Source organism: Camponotus floridanus, unplaced genomic scaffold (genome assembly GCF_003227725.1).
Source record: "Camponotus floridanus strain SB8 unplaced genomic scaffold, Cflo_v7.5 scaffold35, whole genome shotgun sequence".
Taxonomy (NCBI): Eukaryota; Metazoa; Arthropoda; class Insecta; order Hymenoptera; family Formicidae; genus Camponotus; species Camponotus floridanus.
Genome location: NW_020229492.1, coordinates 600,434 through 625,304, shown reverse-complemented (window position 1 = coordinate 625,304; position 24,871 = coordinate 600,434). Strand labels below are relative to the sequence as shown.

General features: G+C 34.7%; 1 protein-coding gene across 4 annotated transcripts in view; it reads left to right on the top strand.

Moving 5' to 3' along the window:
• Window positions 1–24,871, top strand: part of LOC105255665 (inactive rhomboid protein 1) — a 75,314-nt gene that overhangs the window by 7,884 nt on the left and 42,559 nt on the right. For all 4 annotated transcript variants that reach the window (XM_025410842.1, XM_011265088.3, XM_011265089.3 and 1 more), the window contains exons 2-4: window positions 6,515–6,703; window positions 22,473–23,969; window positions 24,213–24,658. In XM_025410842.1, the coding sequence (XP_025266627.1) occupies window positions 22,504–23,969; window positions 24,213–24,658 (1,912 nt within the window). In that variant the 5' untranslated portion in view covers window positions 6,515–6,703; window positions 22,473–22,503. The remainder of the gene's footprint in view (window positions 1–6,514; window positions 6,704–22,472; window positions 23,970–24,212; window positions 24,659–24,871) is intronic.

The following is a 24,871-nucleotide window of genomic DNA, read 5'->3' as shown; positions in this document are numbered from 1 at the left end:
GGAGAATACTGGAAAACAAAATTTTTAGTCATTTTCTGATTTTTTAATATATTTATTTTATATATTTTTTAAAATATATTTAATCTTATATTTCTTTAATATATTTATATCTTATATTTGCTTTTAATATATTTATTTTATATATTTTCTTTAATTTATGTGGATAGAATAAACACGACGCAAATATAGAGAGAACTTAATTAAACCGAAGAAAATATAAACAGGTATTATAATTCGCAATAAAAAACAGAAGTTAAATATAGCAGAATAAATTGTTGTGGTATAATTATAATTTACGAGTAATACTTCTTCCAAAATAGCAATCTTCTATCAGTGGAATTAATTACCGTATAATTTTCTCCGGTTTCGTTAATATTTGTTTGTTGATATATATTTATTTTATTAATCATAAATAATTAATCAGACATTTCGGTCTGCATGTAGGACACGGAGATAAATATGATATTAAAGGCAAATTTAAAAGTTAAATTGTGCGTGAAGCTATACCATTAACTGTCTTTATTATTCTTGAAAACGTCAATGTATAAAAAATATTATAGAACAGATATTAACCATAAAATTTAAAATAAATTTAATATTGTTTATAATACATAAAGAATAAAAGCATAAAGGATAAAAACCATAATAATTATGATACAATCTCTTTAATAGATCAATTTTTCTATGCGATATATCTTTTTGATAGATAATGTCTTTAGCTATAATAGAGATAAAATGATAAATATAAATGCTCTGATTGTAATTAAATTTTCATATCAATTTAAGTTAATATTACTTTTACAATATTTTGATCGAAAATTTATTTACCGAGATATATAGCTAAAACTGCATATTTAAAATTATAAGAAGTTCCTGTTCTCGAAATTTTTCGTGAAAGAAAATCTATTTTAAATTGGCTAAAGAATTTGATATTACAATTTAAATCGTTTCTTTTGAAATGGACCGTGTATAGATGATATTTCAATCGAAAATCGATAACTGATGGGATGATTTCATGCCGAAGACGAAGGAAGAGGGAGATGGGAGAAAAGAGACTCAAGTGGCAATGATCCTGCTTCTTTTAGCATCGGGATCATTACAGTGGTGATTTGTGGCGCCATTAGAGAGGCGCATCCGAAATGCGCTGAAAAGCGAGAGCTTGAAATTAATCGCCAGCGCTTGGCGTGAAAGGCAGAGTAGTAAAGGGGGAAAGGGGCATAAATTTTGAGCATCCTCCTCTGGGATCCGGAGAAATTTTTCGCTGCTCAGCCGAAATCCGGAAAGTTTCGTGACAGTCACAAACAGAATGCGCGTTTATCGCGGCTGATCCACAGCCCTCATAAAGTTAGCAGCCCATTTACGGAGTTTCGATGTTACGAGTCTTGATTCTCTTTCACAAAAAAAGACTTTTAAACTTATTAATACATTTCAAAAAAAAAGCTGTAGCAAAGATCAAAGTAAAAAGAGTCATGCCAAAAATATGAAGTGTTATTTTTACTTTACTTTTTCTTTCATGAAAAAATATTCTAATTCTTTTTTTATTTTACTAAAGATAGATTTAAGGCTCCTGAGTTTTTGCCACGAACTCTGAGTTGATAGTGGCGTCATAAAAATAAAAACCACGCGGTAAGAATAAAATTTACTATAACTGAAGTGATATAACTGAAGTGAATATATGTTACTAATCAAATATTTTAAAAATAAATATAAAATATATAAATATATAAATATAAAATAAAAATATTTCAGTATGTAAAAAGTATAGATTTAGCATTGCATTGTTTAGCATTAGAATGTCCAAATTATCAGAATGTTTAAATTTAATGCAAATGTATTTTTTCACATGATGAAATAGGCACTGACAATTTTGAAAAGTAAATATCAACATGTGTATACAGAATAACTAGATGGAATATTTTTATGATCATCGCTTAGATATCTAACTACAATGTAAAAATTGTTGAGTTGAATTATTAAATTCATTAGAATTAAGATTACTAAGATATGAAAATTAAATAACAAAATATTAGCTTTTAAAAGTTTGGAACAATGTAAATTTTCGTATTAAAATTTTGCATTACGAAGTAGAATACATTGTAATCTAGGATGAGTACAGAATAAATTTTGTGTAAATTAAAATTAGGATTCGAGATAATCTCCGGAAAATCTAGTATTTCTAACTACATAATTCTTATAACAGTAGGTATTCATAACCAAGGTATTATTGAAATTCGGACAAAAGTAAAATAAAACTTATTTATTGATAGTATATTTATATAGAAGTTAAAGACAGGGAAAGATTATAATGTTTTATAAAATGTTACATTATATATATAACATACACATTTATATAAATAATGTATGTATATAATTACGTGAAAAAAAAGTAAATTTATTTGCAAAATTATATATTGCTGATAAATTATTATTTAATATCTTAGACAAAAATTATTTTTTATACTAAAAGATCCTTCATAAATATTTAATTCATAATTTCTATTATTAATAAGAAACATTACGTAACTATATAATTATACCATATAATTATATTAAATGTAAATTATATAATTATATAATTTACTCTATAAGATATAATTATATAATTCATATAATTAATTATATAATTTATAATTATATAATTATATAATTCATATAATTAATAATAGTATAAATGTTTTATATATTATTATTTATGTAAAATAATATACATATACGTATATATATATATATATATATATATATATATATATATGTATATGTATATATATAATTTTACATACATTTTTTTTCAATCAATAATAAAAATAACAACATGAGAGAGACAGATTGCGAAGAGGTAGGGGATAATATTTTTGAAATATAAAAAATTGAAAGAGGATAGACATATAGATAATAAAAATGCGCGAATTAATCGAAGAAAAGGAGGAGATGGAAGGAGGAGAGTAGCATAGAGACAAATGCATTCAATGATTCGCGATTGCGCTTTTCCTCAGCATCATGTTCATAACTTTAAGAAAGTATAACGACGGCCGATGCGCACGGAAGAATTGATTTAGTATGCTGTAAAGTAGCGCGGTGGTGACCCCTTTTCGCGAAATCGATATATACACTTCGATACACACGCACGCGTTACCTAAGTTCACGTGCACCCATACAGGTCATAATGCATACATGTATACACATATCAACGTGGATGCCTATATCTCTTAAATGCCCGATCCATTTTGCTCTCCCTCTCCTTGCTCTTTGCTCCTTTTCGTCCTGAAATTAAAACATCGATCGAAAGAGTCCTCCAACTTTGCACTGTATTGCAATCTATTGAACTTTTCCCTCGCATTTTGCATTTAAATAAATAATTAAATTATTTATTAAATAATTAAGTTAATAAATAATTAAGTTTTGTTTAAATGTGATTAATTTTTAAGAGACATGGAAGGTTTATTTTTACAATATAAAAATCTGTATGTATGTGTGATACATTATTACGTATGTGTATTAATCATGCATTTTTAATAATCGATGCTTTTGAGAAATTAATCTAATATTAATAAGAACAGTTATATTATTATTTTATTACTAGAATGTTACATTGAAGGATAGAAATCGTATTGTTTATTTTTTTAAGAAATATATATTAAGAAATATATTAATAATATCTTTGAGTAATAATTTTATCAGGATATGTAGCAGCATAAAAAGCACATAAATATTGTATATTTTGATGAGAAAAAAATTTTCAAATTCATTTTATTATCAAAAATAAAAAGAATTAAAGAAATTAATAATAAAGAAATTTAATTTGAACTTGATAGAGTACAAAGAAGAATAAACTTTGCAGTTAGTTTTTTCTAGAGATAGAAAAGCGAAATAATCTATTCATTTCACTTTTTAAATAGATAATGAATTATAAAAATGAAGATTTCAATTAAATATGTAACTTCTCCAAAGTAGCTAGACAAGAAATTGCATTCTATCGATAATCGGGTGATAGCGTGACACGCGGTACGCGAAGGGGAAAGGATTCTTAAAAATGGTTCCGGCTTTTTCATCCCCTTTTTCAAATTTTCCTAAATTCCCCGCCGCTAATGGCATTGAGGTCGCGAGTTTCCCGAGCTATCCGAAGATATTTCATAATGATTCATGGGCGCATCTTGCAGGGGTAATATCCCCGGTGCCGGTGAGGGACGACGGGAAAGAGGGGGCGCGACAACCACCCCCGATGTAAATCACCTCCCCTTCTTGTCGGCCGGAAGGGCGAGCAAAGTGGATGGGAAAGCCCAGGACGTCTCTGTTCCCGAAAAATAATTCCGGCGAGCCGGCTTTTCCATTAAAAAGTTTGATTCGCGGATTCGTAGTCGACATAGCCACAGTCCCTCACAGCGCGAGGGAAGTTGGTCGTTCTTCTTGAAGAATGCGAGAGGAAGGAGAGCAGAGACGGGTAGATCCCGACACTTTGGCCATCGCCAGTCTTCCGAAGTCCGTTTTGTCTTCCCAGTTGTTTCAGTAATGTTGCGAGAGCATGTAGCGAGGTGTATTTTCGTTTAAAATTCTAAAACTTTCGCGCAGTGCGACCATATTGGACGGTGTCAGAAACGAGAAATCGCGCGTCATGTTTCCTTGCGATGAACAAAGTTCAAGTAGAAACGAATTTCTTCGAATATGCCATCAATTCCCTTTTTAGACTGACAGATAAGAGATATTGCTATAATTTTTTGAAATGTAACTCGAGCGCGCACACAAAATACATCATTCTTTTGTTATTAATTTTATACGCGCGTACGCATATGTCAAACATTATTAATTTTATAATTTTATAATTTATTATAATGAATATAAAACAAAAAATGTTTATTCTTCATAATTTTTTGGGTTGATTTTATAAAAGAATGTTTATATATTATAAGATCTTTTATATTTATTCTTTTATTTAAAAAAAGAATATACCAAATTTCCTTTGTATTTGGCCCGTCTTTATTTCTGAATATTTTCAAATATTAACAAATTATTAAAAAGTTTTACCTTTTATTCAGTTTGCATATTTGCTTAAAATTTTTTATGGAAATGAATAAAATATTTTTTTAATTTCTTTTTTATGTTATTTATATAACGTTATTCATAAAATTGTTATAAGTTACATTTATTTCACTATTTTTGCAAAATATATTTTTTCCTGAGAGCAAATAAAAACGTTTTGTACTATTTGTATAGTAAAAATACATTCACGTGTGTAATCAAGAAATATTTCGAATATAAAAATATTTTATGTAATTGCAAATTTTGTAGAATTTGTTTCCTAATTTTGCGAAAATACATTTTATATTTATGAAATGCATTCTATATTTGTATCTTTTATCACGTTTTTTAAAAAATATTTTGGATAGAAAACAGAAAATTTTAAAACTTTTCCATGTTTGTTTTTTTTTTTACACAGAACTTAAAATTGAAATGTTTAAAATATTTTTTTTTCGCGAGGAAGCAGAAAAAAAGGTTTCTGTTTTAATCAAACGCCAGGATTTTAGGAATATTTGTTTCCGCGGAGTTACATCTTCCTCTTCCGTTTTTTTTTTTCTTTCTCCGGAATACTTTATGCTTACCATACCTTCTCATTTTTCCACCATCCACCACTATCTCCGGGTCAATTTGAAGGAAGAGGTGCGCGGCCGTCAAAGTCTCGTCTAACTTTAAACGACTTCGTACCTCCGGCACCTTCTCGTCATCAAGACGAAAAGCGCCATCCCCGTCGCCCTCGTTCTCATCGTCGTCCTGTTATCGTCGGCGTCGGCTTCTCCTCGCAATAGCACAGTTTGCAAAGTCGCGATGTTCGCCGATAAAAGTTACGTCATTTAGTGAAATTCTTAACCCCGACCTCTCCTTTACCCTTGCGCTTCCTCGACTTCTGAGAGGGATGCGCGCAACAAGGAGAAAAGAAATGAAAACGAGGAACACCGAAGATAAACTTATTTATTTAATGCTTCAAACTAAATTCTTTAGATATCAAAGCGAATTTCAAATAGAGTATAATGAACATCAGATGAGCTTTTCATAAACATAAAATATGGTTTCTTTTCTGAAAAGAAATGATCAGATTAGAATATTAATATTAATTAAAAGTAAGAATTTTCTCCAATTGATATTATTATTCAAACTGATTATTTACATATCCGTTTATACTATATGATATTATTATATATATATTTCATGCTACACTGAGAAAAAAAAATTGTAAACTTGACCAAATATTTTCAACTAATTATTTTTTTAAAATTGAAATATTTAAATATTTAAGTTAAAAAAAATAGATGTTAGATTTAATATATCGTATTTAAATATTTAAATATTTCAATTAAAAAATAATAATTAGTTGAAAATATTTAGTCAAATTTACAATTTCTTTTCTCAAGAAATCGGTCTGTTATCCATTTTCTCGTGTTTGAAACTCTGTACACTAAGTAAGTATTAAGATACGCATGCAAGCAGACATCGGAATGACAAGGATGCCTCCTGGTTGTTGCAGAATTCCTGGCATGCGTAGTACGAGCGAGTCGGGCATAGGGCTCGTTCCGGGACTAGCGAAGGGCTCAAAGGAGGATCGACTGGCCGCTCTCGAGCGGTTTGAGGACCGGTGAGCACGACAGGGCGAGCAACCCTCTTGCCGAAGACCAGCAACCCTCCCGTCCGTCACTGTCGACGAACAACAGAACAGGTTCGTACACACTTCTTGTAATCGACCCATTTACCGCATCGTATCTCGAAGCTCGATTAGAATTCGTTCTTTTGATTTTAATCTCTTATCATATACATAATTGGGATTACGATTTTATATGCGTGCGTGAAAATAAATCATGTCCTTGAATATTTTTGGTATATTTTTTTTCAAAATTGCTTTACATTTCTGATTAAAGAAATCCATTCGACATTCGCGTTTATTTTAAAATTGTATTTTAAAATTAACAAAAGATGAGAGAGATAAATTTTGGATACTCTGGTTCAATTTTGAATCCTTCTCTAAATTTGTTAAATACACTTACTGAGATATAATTACATCTGTTAGCTTCGGGATATCCTGCAGGTAAAATATCTCTCGCGTTACTCGTGACAACCCCCGTCACTGATAGGAAAGGGATTAACCTATACCGTTGGATGAAGGGTGCGAATTATGATTTCGGTCTGCACGTGCAGGTCGACGTCTCACGTGGAGGCGGATCGATCATCGCTTTCGAGCGGATGTTTGCGCTAGGAATCGCGGAAGGGGTGGAAACGGGCTGGCTGGGAGGTTATCGAAGGCTTGGCAAGAAGAGAGGGGTGAAGGGGCTTATCTCGACACGTGAGACGGTATTCTATTATACGTTTCTAACGGAGGGTGCAGGATCGCTCGGTTAGACGCATTGTAAACAGAGCCATTTGTCAGAAGCATCGTCGCATCCCTATCCGGCAGGCGCGGGGAAGGGGTGTCTAGCAACGTGTTCCTTAAACGACCGTGTTATATGGTTGCAAATCGATTTCATACATTTCATAAATCGGTCATTCGCTTCAACTTCTCTCGAAAGATTACTTATTTATAAAATAGAGGAATTTTATTCCTTCATGATTGATTTCTATTTATCTTTTTTCTTTTCGCATGCAAAATCTTAGATTTTATTTTATATTCTTATACAGGGTGTCCCAGACTTAACGAATCAGCCGTTAATGGTAGATTCCTGAGATCATTTGGGGACGAAAATTCTAATACCAAAATGTTGAGGAAGATTTCATAAAAATGTTCAAACTATTGATTATTGTCGTATGGAAAATTGCACTCACTGCAGAATCCTATTTTTTATTTTATATTCATCCTTCTATCGATATTACTGTACTCTTGATGCTATGGAGCTCCTTGAGCATAGGAGAATGTAACACGCCGATTGGTAATCTTTAATCTTTTGTAGCGCCGAAACTACATCTTCCTCAACATTTTGATTTTCGTTTCCAAATGATCTCAGGAATCTATCATATTAACAGCTGATTCGTTGAGTCTGGGACACCCTGTATTTTTTTTTAATTTAAAACGAACAACACAACCCTCTTCCCTCCTCCGTGAACATATACTTTTTTTTAATTCGTATGTATAATTTTAAATTGTTTGGGAAAAAATGCTGATTTAAAACTTTTCCTCACAACGTGTCTTAAATAAATAAGTTAGATAATTAACATCTTTATCTTGAAAATGAATGCACCGAAATGTCAAAGATCAGCTGTTTCTTTAAAAAATCTTGTTGATCATGTTATCCTGCCAAGTATTTTATCTCTCAACATTGTGTACTCTTAAATACGACGGCGGGCATTTGGGAAAACTTTTCGATCCTCTTCGGTGATTTAAAGCGATCGAGCGTTTTTTTTATTCCGCTTCCCCAAGTACTCCGGGGATGAGGATACGGTAAAGTTAAGGAAGTAGATCGGCCGGTGTACATCGGTGACTTTTTGAACTTGTCGAAGTATGTTGACGTCCACAAAGGCTCCTGCTTTCCAATGGACGTCCACGGGTTGAAACCCTACCGGGACCCCGTCGTAGCTGGAAGATCACGTCTTATTTTACGATTCACTTTGCAAAGTGCACTCAGAAAGCAATTACATTGTTTTTGAGTTACATTACGCTTATTTGTGATGATACGTGTAACACATTGTATACATGAGTAAATTCAATAAAAGTAGAATTAAAAATTATTAAATAGAAAATTAGAATATAAAATTATTAAAAAAAATAAAGTTTTATCAAAAATTGATTAATTAACAGACTTAATAAAAATGCAATACAATAATGAAAAATATAGTAAATTAAATAATATAATAATAAAATTTAAAAAATGTGACAAATTAGAGAAATATAATAAATTAAAAAATATAATAAATTAAGAAATATAATAAATTTAAAAAATTAATGAAGGAACATAATAACTTAAATAATATAATAATAAGATAGAAAATATAATAATTAGAGTAATAATTAGATTCGAAGATTAAAAGACCACAAGCGGAAAGAGTATAAAGTGACATATGAAATAAAAAATGGGATCGAAATGTAACTAAAATTACGCTTGCCTGTAAGTACAAACCGAAAATATCGGAAGTTCTTCGGAGCGCAGCGGATTTCGAGATTTCTCGGCGACCAGTCACGCTCATCGTTCAACCCTATCTACCTGAGAATGATTTATCTACCCCACGAGAGGGTCAGGATGATCAATCTATATCAATCGCAACTGCGTGATAAAACCAAAAGCAATTTCTTCCGCGCAGATAACGGCTTGTCTTCTCAACCAGTCTCATGGATGGGTTAGCGACACGAACATCGTCTTATCTTAAAAATCACATCGATAATATTTTTATCGCGTCTTTTGCGCGCAATATGAAGGTTTACTTATCAAAATATTTACAATTATAAAAATATGGTACAATCGTTTTTTTCAGCATAAACCTTTTTTCACACGAGAAATTGTAATGTCATAAGTCACAACAACATTTATTAAGACGATTTTAAAGCGATATAAAAATTCTCTCGAGCGAAAGAATATTTTTGTCTTTAGAGAAAGAAATATTTTTTATTTTCGAAAAGAAGGTCAAACTTTTGCAGATTAAATTGTACAAGCTTTGTCCTTGATACTCTTGATCTCATGAAGGATTACGACAAGATATTTTTGAAAAAATTGTAGCATCTTTTCGGATTTAAAGCCGCATAATCAGCACTTCTCGTTAATTAGCGAAAATAATTGGCCGACGAGAAGCAGCAAATGTTGCAGTCTATCTGCGATTCCAGACAACTTGAGGAGTCTCGAGAGGATAAGATCGAGGATGTGCAAGCGCGGATGCTCGACTAGTTTTTCTGTGAAGAGGGAAAGATAGGAGCGACGATAGGCCATAGAATCGGAAGAGACGGGGTGGAAATTCATTTCCTTAATGGAGGCTAGAATACTGTATATTTAACCGACGGTGAATAAACACGTCTCCTTGTCTCTCGTTCTCACTCCATCTCCAAATCATCTGATAGGGTATAACGTGATGTTCCACTCAAACAAAGAGAGAATCTCGGTTGAACAATTATATAAACTGTTCTAATGTATACTGTTATTTAAAATACATGTGATGAAAAATAGTAATATGAATAAATTGATATTATATATTTATAAAAAATACTGTGTATATCAAATGGAGAAGTTAACTTAATTATATTTGTTATAATGTATTGCAAAATAAATAAAGAGAGAGAATAGCTTTATTAAATTAATTTTATTAAATTAAATATACTAAATTAAATATTAAATTAAGTTTGTATTGATTGAATAATTTACACGGACAAAAATATGCTTCTCTGAAAAAGAAAAAAAAATCAATTTCCAAGAGGAGAGATAATTTAATTAAAAACAGGTAATTTAATTTAATTAATATCCATACATTAATATTTTACGATTGTGGTTTGCAATATAAATTTTCAAACTTATTTTTAAACTGGAAGGAATTCAAAATTATTTAATAAACATATATTAATACATGCTTAATGACACATCATTAAATAGACTTAAACGTACATTTATCTTAAAGATAAAATATTTCTGTTCTCCTGAATTGAAGAAATCTCATTCTCATCTCATTCACTTATATAATAAACATATATTATTACATGCTTAATGTGACACATCATTAAATAAACTTATATTAAACAGGGACTTATCTTAAAGATAAAATATTTCTGTTCTTTTGAATTGAACAAATCTCATTCTCGTCGTCTCGATCGCAAGTGTATAATTTTCATCGGATTATCAGACATGTTATATAATCTTGAAATAGGGAAAGAGGATGTTTGACGAGAAATGCAATTAAACGCGACCGAATTTAAGTCGGGGAATACGAGAGTCACTTCCGCGAGATGTAATGGATGAAAATCGTGCTGAATATAATATGCCACTGGCTATAAATAATATCACGGAGAAAGAAGGAAAAGAAACGACGGTGTTGGGAGACGGGAATGGGTGGCGACTGCTGTCGCGGCTATTAATTAGACGAATTAATTGCGCTCATTAACGCGCTTGCATTACGAGCGCGCGATGGGGAATGATTTTTTTTGTTACTCTTGTCGTTACTGCGCATCGGAGATTTTCCCGTGTTTTGTTGCAATTCCTTGTCCTTTGATAAAAATATTAATTCGAGGGAAAAAATAGTTAAACATTTTTCGGCTTTATAAAATGTATATAATGTATAAATAATATGTGAGGTTTCGAACTTCTATTTATTGTTATTGTGCTTTAGTTTGTTTTAATATTGATGCATTTTTGATATAAAAATCTAATTTAAAGTTAGTTATAAATAGATGTTTTTTATTATATTAATTCAAGACGGAAGCTTCAGTAAAATATCGCTTTAAGTTTGTTTAATAATGCACAGTAAATTATTAATATATATATAAACTTTTATTATATATTTTTATAGAGTTTTAAACTTCTTAAAGTGTAAAATATTATTTATTATAAATTATGATTGTCGGAAACAAAAGAATAGCCTTTTTCATTATCTTAATTTGAGAAATAAGCTCTTTAAGAACGTGATTTTTTAATTAAATTACAATGTTTATCTGCAATAAATTTGTATGATTATCTAGCAATGTTCTTTTTTCATGTGACATTCTAATGGTTATATCCTCTTGCTCATCGAACGATGATTCTCAGACGGATAAAATTGCGATGGTTTTATTAGGTAATAAAATGTTCAACGAGGGCTCATCCCTCGTCTGCTGCGGAATTCACTTTTCCGCGTCTCATCGAAGGGGATGATAAAACAAACACGAAATATGAATTTTATCTCAGGCAAAAATTTCGTGCGAGATATATAAATGAAATAAAGATTTATATAAAACGAATAAAAAGAAATCTTGGCGGAAATGATACCTGTAAGATTTTTCGGATCCAAATTTTTTATGGGCATAGTTTTCGCGTGTATAATAAATATGCATACGAAATTGATCTTATCGATTGTATTAAGATAATTATTTGATAATTAATAAAATCGATAATTGTATGAATGAGTTGATTATTATGATTTGCTGCATATAATTGACGTATTAATTATCGTTTGTGCAGTAACGATGGTGGAAATATTTATTATGCTTGTCAAGATGCGTTAATTTATCATCAAATTATCTACTTATTTATTATCGATTATATTTCAAATGAACTTTCAAGGAAAGATTAAAAACGCGATGGCATATAATTCGATTAATTGAGCATTGAGTTAATTATTTCTTGAATTCCGGTCGATAGCGTCGCAATGTCGATAATTAAAATAAACAACTTAACGATATCAGTCTCATTCGCGTGTAAAAGGTTTTCAAATCAAATCGTGATGCAAGTAGAAGTAAGTTTGATACTTGTGAACTTTGAATGCTTTTACAAGCGAGCCTGAAGAGCGACAAAAGGAAAAGCCGCGGAAAGCGGAGGCGTAAAACGCGAATTGTAAGAATAAATGAAAGAAGAGAACATTATTATATTTAAATATTTCAATGTTTAACGGTGTTTAACAAGCGCAAACAAAGTGGAATAAAAGTTTTATTTTTGTTCGAGAAACGTTTGAAAATAAAAATAAACAGATTCAATTATAAAGTAATTAAACTAATAATATATTTAATAATATATTAATAATATATTTAATATTATATATTGTATATATATATATATATATATATATATATATATATATATACGCGTGTGAAAAAGGGAAATAAATCAATGAAATAAATTAATAAACACATGTTTAATTAGTAAAAATAATGATAGAAGCAAATACGTGAAGACGATGATTTTTGCTCGGACAAAATGAAATCAAAGATGGAATTATGCACTTAATTAAGATCGCTATGTTAATCGCTTTATCGGCGAAGCTTTAACAATGCGAAATAATTCGGGGGTCTCCAATTTGCGTTGAAAACGCTGATCGTCTAACTTAAACGATGAAAGGAATCGAATTTAATCGCATTGGTCGGAAGCCGACGAATCGGCCTCGGCCCCCGAATGAGTCAGGAATTAATTCCTTCGTGTTTGCTTCGATGGCCGGCACTTTCGCTTGAGTTAGCACACTCGATGTCCGGTATGTCCTCGATGTCAAAGGCATGCTTTATCTCGAAACGTCGATAACGCGCGATTCAAGGATCAGTTCGTCGGAAAATAACGCGAAATAACGTAATAATTTGCGCTGTTCCCGACTCTGTTGCTGACAATAAGGCGTCATTTATGAGAATTGCGATTTTAGAAGAAAAAAGGGATAAAGAGAAATGATATTGGACAGAATACACGTGCTTATCTTTCTTTGCTAACGAGAGATCGAATTCGATTTATACTTATTTATTCAGTTTTATTGTAGGTTCAAGATTTATCGAGATATATTTTATATATTTCATTTTTCTCGAAAAAGAAAATTATTATTTGACTTTAGTCTCCAGTATTTCAATTGCAATAAATCTCTCTCTCTTTCTCTCAGGGAATAAGATATCCAACTTTAGATTTTCATTATTGTATATAAGCTATATAATGTATAGATATAAAAGTATGTGAAAGATACATAAAAGAGCTGTAAAAGAGCCCTTATTTCATATGTTATCTGGATGAAAACTTTTCACAAATCGTTACGTAGTTTAATTAATTGTATCTAACAGATAAGCTGCCTCAGAAACCGCGATTTCAATTTTAATGGCAGATGCTTCGATAAATGCTTGGATTAATTTTTTATCGATATCAAGAAATATAATCATATGCCACTTTAAATATTCTTAATTAAATCTTGAATTAAAATTTCAATTTTTCTTCATGTATGGAATAAAAAAAATCCATCTCTCTCTTCACTTAAATAAGATACTATTATGTCGAATATCGACTTTTGTAAGAAATGGAGCTTTTTATAAATTACAAGAAAGAGAAAAGGAGAAATCAAGCGGGTAAACCGACAAAAATGTAGTATCGAAACTCGATTTAACTAAAAGAGAGGTTGAAGTACGGGATATATATATATGTCTCCACGCAATGAAACTCCTTAATTAATTAGCGTTAATTAACAAACGTGCGGCGAAACTGTCGTATCCTGTCTCACGCTGTCTCTCCTCCCCCTTTTCCCCTCGGTTTCACCCGCGTTCACCACGCAACTCCCGAGGGATACTTGAGTGCTACCTTTGAAGTTGCATTCGGTTGCAGATTGCAGGTTGCGGAAGGTCGTCCCTTTCCGCACAATATTCGACAGTACGCCCCTTTTGGCCCTCCTAAGGGAGGACGATCTGTCGCTCGTTAATTAAATATCGCTGTCGCGATAATTTCCGCAGCGATGTTTCTCTGATTATCCGGTAGCAGCGACGCTCTCTCGATTCTGCTTAGGTAAATAAGACGATGCTGGGAATAAATATACTTGTATTCAATTTGCATTCCAATCCGTGATTTCGATTACTTAGATCATCAGATTACTAGATCTCTTTTTTGCCTGATTTTAAAAATATCTTTTATTTACGTAACGTAACATGAATTTCTCACAAATCTGAATGAAAAATGTAGTCTGTGTAACGAAAATAGAAAAAAAAAACAATAATAGTATATAAATACAGAATATATATTCAAACCGCGATAAAAATACGTGTGTATGTTTTTAATTAATAATATAAAATGTAAAAATATAAAACTAAAAATAATGTATAATAAAAACAGATTTATACTCTTATAAATTCGTCGAACATGTCGAAAAATTTATAAAATTTAGGAAGGAGAGAAATGTGTATAAATTTAATATTTCAAGAATCATATCACTAATCACATTTTTTTTAGAGCTCTAACACCCTTTTCCGGAAATATGACAAAATGATTCCGACTTTCGATTATTCGACTTCCTGTGCGGGAAGGGTGGACTCGCCTGGTTTCTTACATCCGACTCGTCTGTTTTTCTCTGGGGAGTAATTTTTGAGTGACAAATTGTTGCTGCACGCTCGTCGAAGGGGCGACGGGGGCTGCATGGAATAAAAACGGAGAGGGGAGGGTTGTTTCGCTGTCCTCACCCCCGTCCCCCTCTTCCCGACGTTACGTCACTGTACGGCGCGTTGCTTTGCGCGGAGATGCGGTGGCTTGGCGGGGCCATGCGAGTTGCAAAGGGAGTAGGGTGGCGGAGAAGGTCGATCAATATCAAGCTAAGCGTTCAGCACCTCTACCAACCTCTGTGGCGACCCGAGCAACGACACGTCCCGCTCGTTGCAGCCGAATAGATTTCGTGAATCCAACGTGGAAAACCGCGACAAGCCCTCCTCTGCTAATAAATTATAAGTCCGATATCCCCGAGTCTCCCCTTCTCGCTCGGATCGAAATTGGAATGTATACATGTACGCTATCCTTCCTAGATGTCGAAAATTTACAACAATGTAATTTGAATTACAACGGTAAGATGTACGTGTGCAAAATGAGCAACGGAAGAACCATTTTATAATTTCTTATTTCGTTTAACATTTCCTCCTTTCTTCAATTACATTTCGCTCTAATTCCTTGACAGAGCGAGGGTGGCTTTTCACCTTTCTATTCAGAGGGTTTCTCATTTTCTTCAATGTTATATTTCTTTTGAATCGGAATCAGTTGCTGATCTTTCCTTTATGCAGCTCTTTATCCCTTTTGTATTACTGCTTTTTATTTTTATTTAATTTTACATGAGAAAAAAAACCGAAACCCTTATGGAAAAATTCCTGCGATAGGGAAATAACTTAGGAAAGGTATTTTTTTGTAAATTGAGGAAGATGAGAGATTAATTTCTGTGGTCCTTCCATTCTTGAAGAATTGTTGGATGACGTGTGATTGACCCACGTAATCAGATTTCAACGGATTAATCCTTCTTAGTTTCCCCATATATAACTTCCCGTCGAAGTCCGAGTAAGATTTCCGGGGCGGAAGATGCCGTTGAAAATTAGAGCCTGCATAATGCAGCATGCGCGCTATTAGGAGCCAGGCAGAGATCCCTTTGTTCTTAAGTCACCGATGCGAATTAGCGGCGTATTCTACGTTTATTAGCGGAAGTTTCTAGTGCCCGAAACTCGGTAGCTTCCGGCGTTGCATGGTTAATTTGACGCGCTCACCGAATCTGAGAAAGGAAACATCTTGGAGAACGTCTCTCTTATCTCGGAATATCGAAGCGACGAGTAAATTCGGTATTTACGGGGAAATTATCCTCGTCGTGTGTATAGTATACGTGTGCCGGTATAACATCGCTTCGCGAAACCAGAATGCTGCAAGCACGCAATGTAGGTTGATAACTTTGCCGTGAGCGCGGCTGGTTTCCGATTTGCAACGTATTTATGCGCAAACAATTAGTGTCGTCAAGTAAGAGAATGCAATTTCTCATTTAAGATATTTACCTTTGGCAAGAACAAAAATGAATTCCTCACTCGCGGGAGATTTTTATTTTAACCCTTCCCTACCTCCGGGACATATATATGTCCCACCTACGAAAAAAATCATAACTTCTAAACGAATAGTATATTAATATTATATTATTTACAAATAATATATTAATACGTAAATATATTATTATAAATATAAACATAAATATATTAATATTTAAGCTTTTCATAGTCGCCATCTTAAATCTGCCTTCATTTTGAATTTAAATTTTGATGGTAAATTTGAAATCAGCAACCCAAAAAACTTATAAAACTGTCTTCATATGAAACCCATCTCTTTTGGAAAAGCCGGAGATACGGAAGGGTTGAAATAAATTACGATGAATATTGTTTCAGAATTTTAATTAACGTTATTTTTACGCAAACACAGAAAATTATTTCGCCGCATGAATTTTGCATAAATAGTGTTGCTTTAATTTTCTCTCTGCTAACGAAGAAGGTGTTCTTAAAGTTAAAGTTTGAAGCGTAAGAATATTTTGCATGTTTTTCTTACGTGAAAAAAAAAAGAACATTGAAATCACATAAATGAAAATGGCACGACCAAGGGCGAAAAAAGGTCCCTAATTGAACGATTGAACGAGCACGATATCCATTGTCGGAACACCCGGTAGATATTGCGCCCGCGCGTGCAATTTCCACCCCCTGGTACATGTATATATATATATAGATATATATATATGTACGTTACGTTATACAAGTTCCGCGATAACGTGCCGGAAACTGTAAGATATAACTTTCGACGTAGTTTCCTGTACCCAAACACGTACGGGCGCATCTGTACGTGGACGTGTGTGAGCATATATTAGGAACCTGTATATATCGAGCCAACAGTATCGCGTGACAGGCGGTTAACGAGGCTGCTGCGGCTACGGAAGACACGATCTTACAGAGGACACAGGACGTATTTCCAATTTCATGTAATTAGCGCTAACACATATACTTTTAGACGGCGACGTTCCTGTCTACGCGATTTTCATCAGATACCTGTCATTTTTTTTTCACACGATTAATCGCGGATGTCACCCTTACTCGCTTGATTAATCGAGTTCACTCTTTCCTGTCGCGATATCGATTATTTTTTTCTCGAATTTCTACTCGAATTAAATATTTCAAGCGCAGTGTTAAGTATGCGTTAAGTATTGATATCTCTGATTGACCCCTTGTGTTCGAGGGATTGAGTTTGAACGGGAGCTGGTCTTACGATGACGATAATCATCGATCGTCCTACGATACAGTACCACTGATCAACTAAACTAACGTAATGAGCACTTTGGTTGCATTGTGTGCGGTGCTAATTTTGCTGCCGCGGCTGCGACACGTCGGCGTGCGTGTGTTGTTTAAACAGAGTTAATTATCACCGGGAAAATAATTAATTACATCGTTTGGTTCATCTTGTTCGCAACGTCAATCAGTCGTAACGACGATAAAGTCGTACAAACGTAACTGTCTCCTCCGATGGAAAATACACAGATGCCATTTAACACATACAATATATAAATATAATATAATATATAATATAAATATAATATAAATAATATGAATATAATATAAATAATAATATAAATAAATAATATAAATAATAATATAAATAAATAATATAAATAAATAATATAAATAATAATATAATATAATATAATATATAATGTAATATATAATAATATAATATAATATAATATATAATATAAATATAATATAATATATATAATATAAATATAATATAATAAAATAATATAAATATAATATAATAAATATAATATAAATATAAATATAATATAATATATAATATAAATATAATATAAATAATATGAATATAATATAAATAATAATATAAATAAATATTATAAATAATAATATAAATAATAATATAAATAATATAAATAAATAATATAAATAATATAAATAAATAATATAAATAATATAAATATTTTTAAAAAGCTCGAGAAAACTTATATTTGAAACAATTAAATTTAGATTAAATTTCTTCAAAAATTAAAAGGATAGACAAAAAATAATAGATGAGCTGATGTAAATGTGTATAGCTACAAATAAAAGATAATTGAATTTCGGTTTATTTATACCTTTGCAATCATCGATGACTAACAAATAAATTAGTTTCAATAAATTAAACAAGTAAATAAACGATTTAATAAATATACGGAGTAAAGTACAATTATATTAAAAAGGTAGCAAAAGCAAGCATAATAATAATAACGGGTAGCATAAAGTTTTGAAGAGTTGAAGGAGATTTTAGACTGAGACGAGATTAATCGAATGCGATAAATAGAATGGAACAATAGCGATTGTAAGTAGCCGTTCCTCGAGGAACGAGGGCTAATGCGCGATACAGGCCAGCCACGTCTTAGCGTCGCCATTATTCGACCAACAAATAAGATTTTATGACCTCTACGACCCATTTGCCGGGCGCCGGTCATCGACCGGCTCGTTCGCCATTTTTTCCTCAATAGCGAGAACAAACGCCCCACACATGGAATGCATTATAAATATTAAACTTCCGTATGCATGTACGTACAACTGATTAATTTGTTTTTCACTAATTGAATTGTGGTTCTCTGATGAAAATAATGAATTGTCGCGAATCAAGTTTTGCGGAAGAGAGTGGAATATAAATACGAGGATTATTTCTGGAGCTTGAATTGTCGATATATATAATTGTCGATATATTTTGAAGAGAAATTTTAAATTGACGCGAATAAGTCACGAGGAATTTTTGACGGATGATTCGCATGCCTCGATACTTTTTCCAGCCATCTTCTACAAGATTATCAAAAGTTTACGCCGGCCATTCGCTCTATCGATATCGTCGTATTTTCCCCCGACACCCCGTTATTTCCGTTCGATACTTCGCCGCGACTTTGCCAGGCGAAGAAAAATGGGAACCGGATCGGAGAAGACAAGGGGGGAAATATCTGCAGAGGGACGGAGCCGTCGAGTCGGCGGACATGAATTTATTGCATCCAGACGAGGCGAAATCGAACGAGGGTTCGGCCGGAAAGGGAAAGGGTGACGGACGATGGCGGGCAACACAAGGGGGTGGGTGACGGGGGTGGGACGCGGTAGAGTGCGTCGCTTATTATACTCCCGTATTATTTATCATCCTTTATAAATACCGATCTCGTGAGAATGCTCGTCAGAATACTGAGAGAAAGGAGACAGTGATTTATAGGGGTTTCGAATTAGTGTCATCCATGTCGACGTTTTTCTTCCGCGTATTAATCCGGATACATGATAATATACCGTGTATAAGTGTGTAAGTTGCGTTCTCGACGTTTAGAGATGAATCAGTCGAAATTATATAATCGCTTTGAATCGATCTTTTCCCTCTCTCTTCTGACATTGTAATACTAATATATCTTTCACTTACTCTGCTTCGATAATATTTTTGGGAATAAAATTTGAATTTTAGGTCCTTCTCTTCTACTTATTCCATGACCTGCATACGCGTGCATTTGAGGAGCTTTCGGAAATATAAAATATGTAAATATTTTATCTCGAGTTTTCAACTTTGATTTTTATGCTTTATGACATTGATAATTTAATAATCTTAATTTCCATAATATTATTATACATATATGTGTATATTTTTTTCAACCATCAATATTGTAAAAGACAGTTTGTCTATTTTAATATGTTACTAAATGTAATGTATCTTTAATAATGTATCTTGGCTATTTCTAAAAATATGTGATACGATTTTACAGAATTTAATTGACTTTTTCAAGACAGTTGATCAATTTTGGACGACAAAAATAATAATATATAACGAAGAAATAATAATTACCTTGCATATAGATATTTCAAGCTAATCCAACTTGGAATCTACTAGAGCGGCATACTAATTCAGATACTTTTAGACTCGCATGACCTGGAAGTAAAACAGACGGATGGAATCGAGAATCCATTAGTGACCGATTGAAATTCCGATCTAGTTCGCTTAAGAGCGAAGTACTTAAATACTTTTATGCGAGCAACGAACATCTTTCGCCATTATTATAGTTTCGTAAGAGTCCATTACCGCATCGGCGGTTATGAGATTAAAAATTTTCCAGCTTGTGAAACGCTCTTGCGTTGCAGAAAGCTGCTAGAATTGTAGGATTGTACTAAGGTAAAATTGTTTCCAGCGAATATTTACGGCAAAGATTTTTTTCCTTGCAAATTTGCTTTTGCTTCACGATAAAAATGATTATTGATAAGATATAAAATTTATGATAATTAATATAATAATTGGAGAAATTGCAGTACGTACAATTCTTTTTTAATACTTCTTTTTTAAACTTATTGGTTTTCAAATAAACTTTGATTATTTTATAAAATAAGTGTATTAAGTTAAGCGTAAAAAATACCCAAGAGGAGAATGAATTTTTAAATCGATGTCAGATCGAATGCATTTACAGTTTCTTGCGCGAGAGTTGCGGCGAATATCGTAAAATCGGAAATTAGGGGGCCGCCAGGCCAGTGGGTGGCAATGGCCAGGTATTTAAATGGATTCAATTTGGATCGGTGCCAGGCAGACTCGTGCCAACCGTCGAAAGATGCTCGTAAAAGATGAAACTCTCGGCTCGTCATCGGACGAATTAATCGCCATTGGACAATTAATCTTGGCGAGTCGAATTGCTATTAAAGAAATCGCGATGCGAGGTCGATGAACGATCCAACTTGAAATGGAGATGAAGACTCATGTTGGATTTAATATTTTTCACGCCATGTTTCATCACCAAGCTTTTAGAAAATAATATGTTTGATTATATTTTGTGTGCATGTGTATATTTTATTAATATAAAAAACAGTACTATATTTTATATTTATATTATATTTAATTACTTGTTTAAAATTGCTTTTTTATTATTTTTTTTTAAGGAAAGAATTGGAAGAAAGATTATCGTATCTGCTTTTTCGTGTTTCACAAGAAAAGATGGACAAATTTTTCCTTCATAAAAAAGGATTTATTTATTTTTTACGTATTTATTTTACGCGTATTTTTCTCAATTTATTTAAACACGTTTAATTCTTTTGTATCTGTGAAAGATGCTGAAATTTTTTTCTATCACAGTCGGATCTTCCTACTCGCAAAGAGAATTACTCCGAGAGAATTTCTCGTCATAAATATTTCACACGCCATCGTTTCGACTCAGGAACGCCGTCCGCGTCGTTTCACGGACGGGCAACGACATTCTTCGACGTGACTTCCGAAATTTCGCCGGTATTCCCGGCATCGGGGAACCTGGCCACGCGTGACAAGTGTCGCACGCATGTCGACTACCGGATAAAACCATTTGTCAAATTGTCAAACGCGGGAGGGTCTTCCGAATTTCTTGACGCCCCAATCGCGGGGATCGACAGCTTGTTTGAGCCGGAAGTAAGGTCCAAAGATATCGAACGATGAAGAACGAGAGCAAACTACTGAATATATATAAGAGAGAAAGATAGGCCGACATTTTCTGAGAAAAAAAATAATAAATGGTAAAAAATAATGACGGATATTTCTTGAGGTATTCTTTATGTGATCCTAGAAACTTATATAGATCTGTCTTTCTCTTTTTTTATCACGCTGGTGAAAAATAAAATATCGATGCTTCCTTCGGTATCATATCCCTTTCCGTTCGATGCATACAATTCCGACGCTAGGACCGCTTTTCCAGGTCAAACCAGACAGGAAACGACTCGATGCTGCGGGCGGTTTTCGCAATTAGTGAGTTTAACGCGCTCCGCTCTTTTTCGATCGCGCTTCCGGCGCATCGATGTCATCAAACGCCGTTACCAGATGTTCGCATTCAATATTTTTCCACCGACCGACTTGGAGATGGTGCAAATATTGCTCATAAGAGATGTATATTTTTATGCAACATATGTACTCTGTTTCTCAATATCTGTAGCAGAATTTTAATCTGTCACAATATTTCTACTATATACATGATGAAAATATTTTTTATTCTAATACTTATCGATTTTTTAATTAGTTTTTTTAATATATCAACGCGACAAGCATGATTTTTTTATAATCAAGATTATGATTTTTCTTTTACAGATGTCCTGACAGTGGGCCCCGGGCCACCAGGATGCCGACAGACGACGACTATGGCCGAAGAGATCGTCTCCTGTTGCACCAGCACCCTATCGCTCAATACGGATCCTCGTCATCCCCGCTTCCCGGATCGAGCGCGCCGAATTCTGGCAGCGTGGGGACCCAGATCGGTCCCAGCAATCCCAGCGACTGCTTCAAGCAACAAGCGGAGCAGCAGCAATCGTCCGACTTGCGTTCGGTCGCGAGTACCGCGAGCCAGTCGGGCCAAGAGCGTTACCAGTCGGATCAACAGACCCAAAGCAGCGAGCATGTCGGGACCCGAATGGTCGATCGGCACGAGAAATCCGCGGAGAAGCCTACGATCGACTTCTCCAAGTGCGGGGAGGGTCGTTCGTCGGGTTGCGAGCGCTTTGGGCACTATCAGGCCCAGAGCGGTGAGCATGTTGGGAGCCGAATCGGCGGCGACCGGCATGAGAAGGCCGTGGATAAGTCTTGCATCGATTACCCCAAGTGTGGAGAGGGTGGTCGTCCACCGAGTTGCGAGCGTTTCGGACATTATCAGGTCCAAAGCGGCGATCAGGCCCACGTCGGCGCTCGAATGGCCGAGCGGCACGAGAAGTCGATCGACAAGCAGTCGGTCGACTTCACCAAGTGCCCTGTCGACGGTCGACAATCGAATTGCGAGCGTTTCGGGCATTATCAGACTTCGACGTTCGGCCAGTCCTCCAGTTTGCACTACGGTACGCACGGCAGCGCCGATCGTTTCGCGCGATTCAACGATCTCAGCGCGCTGCACGGCGAGCAGCGGGTTTCGAATAACGATCGTTACACGATCTGCAATCCGGAGCTGCACTTCGACACAGCGGGCTCGAGCGGGTCGAACGAATACGCGAACGCGAACGCGCTCGGCGGCCCCTTCGCCGCGGAGACGTTCCCGTCGCCGCCATCGCCGGCACCGGCCAACGACCGCTTCGTCCCGCCACCGCCATTGTCGCCCAGTCCGAGCGAGAAGTACGCCTCGAGCCAGAGCCTGGCTGGTTATCCTGCTGCTGATCGCATTTTGCCCCCCAATTCTCCGGGGCCCAAGTATGGCGCCGACAGCGCCGCTTCAGCATCGCCGATGCCCGCCAAGGAGCGCTTTGCCTCCACCGAGCGGCTGCTGGCCAATCAGCAATCAGCTTCCGGCGATGCCAAGGATCAACAACGCTACGCTGGATCGTCTGATCATCGTCTGCTCTCGGGATCTTCTCCGGTCTTGGAAGGACTTCAGACAGGACTCCAGGGCAGTGGCGTTTACGCCAAGGACGCTCGCTTCACCGCCATTTCCGCGGACAGGATATTGTCCTCCTCGCCGATACACGCTCCGGTACCAGAGAGATTCGTCGGCAAGTCGGAGAGGTACTTGGCCGAGTCGCCCGTTCACGATAGGTACCCTCGACAGGATTCATCAGCGACAGCACATCACGAGCGGTATTCGGCGATTGCGGCGGCCACCGAGAGGTAAGCTCAAGTCAATTTATAAGATCACCTTTAACTTTGAGAATTTATTTATTAATTGGGATTTGTATTCCTTCATATTTAATATTTCAAATTGCAGCTGTGTTTTTATTATAAATAGAATTATGTAGTTTTTACGAGATAAACTTTTTAAACATGTTCTACTTTATGTTTTGAAATTCTCGTTAATATCGAATAATAATTGTAATTCTTTTATTCTATATTTTTTATTTTCTATACCCGTAGGTTCCTCTCGAATTCGCCTAATCCTGAGGGCGCGCATCAGCGCTATTCATCGTCAGATCGCACATCTATTCAAGTCTCTTCCAGCAGTTCCGAGCAAAATCGACGTCTCTACACTGATAGAGGCGTGGAGACAGTTTGTCAGAAGTATACAGACCGGTCCATCAGCTCGCCGGCATCCGCCGACTTTGGTCGATATTCTGGCTTTGCGGAAGTCGGCAATCAAACGCGATATGTGTCCAGCAACGATCGCTTTAACGATCTCGCTCTGCAACGCTGCAGTCAATCGAGGTCGATCGACAGATTCTCCAGCGATCGATACCTGGCTGGATCGTCACCCGCGCACGATGGTAGGCTGTCCGGTTCCGAGACATCGCGTTATATCGTCTCCTCCACCGAACGTCTGCTGGCGCCGACGTCTTCCTCGCCATCCTCCTCTTCAGAGACTGGTAAGCGCGCTTCAATTCTTGCTTCTCAAGCGAAAAGTATAGACTACAGACCCGGTTTAACATTTGATAATCTTGATTTTCTTTGTACCTAAATACGTTTGTGTTCTTGTTTTATAAATTACATGACAAGTATTTAAATCAGAATACACATTTCCGATCTATAGAATTCTTGCTTCAGTAGTTTGATTTAATAACATTGCTTGAAAAAAATAT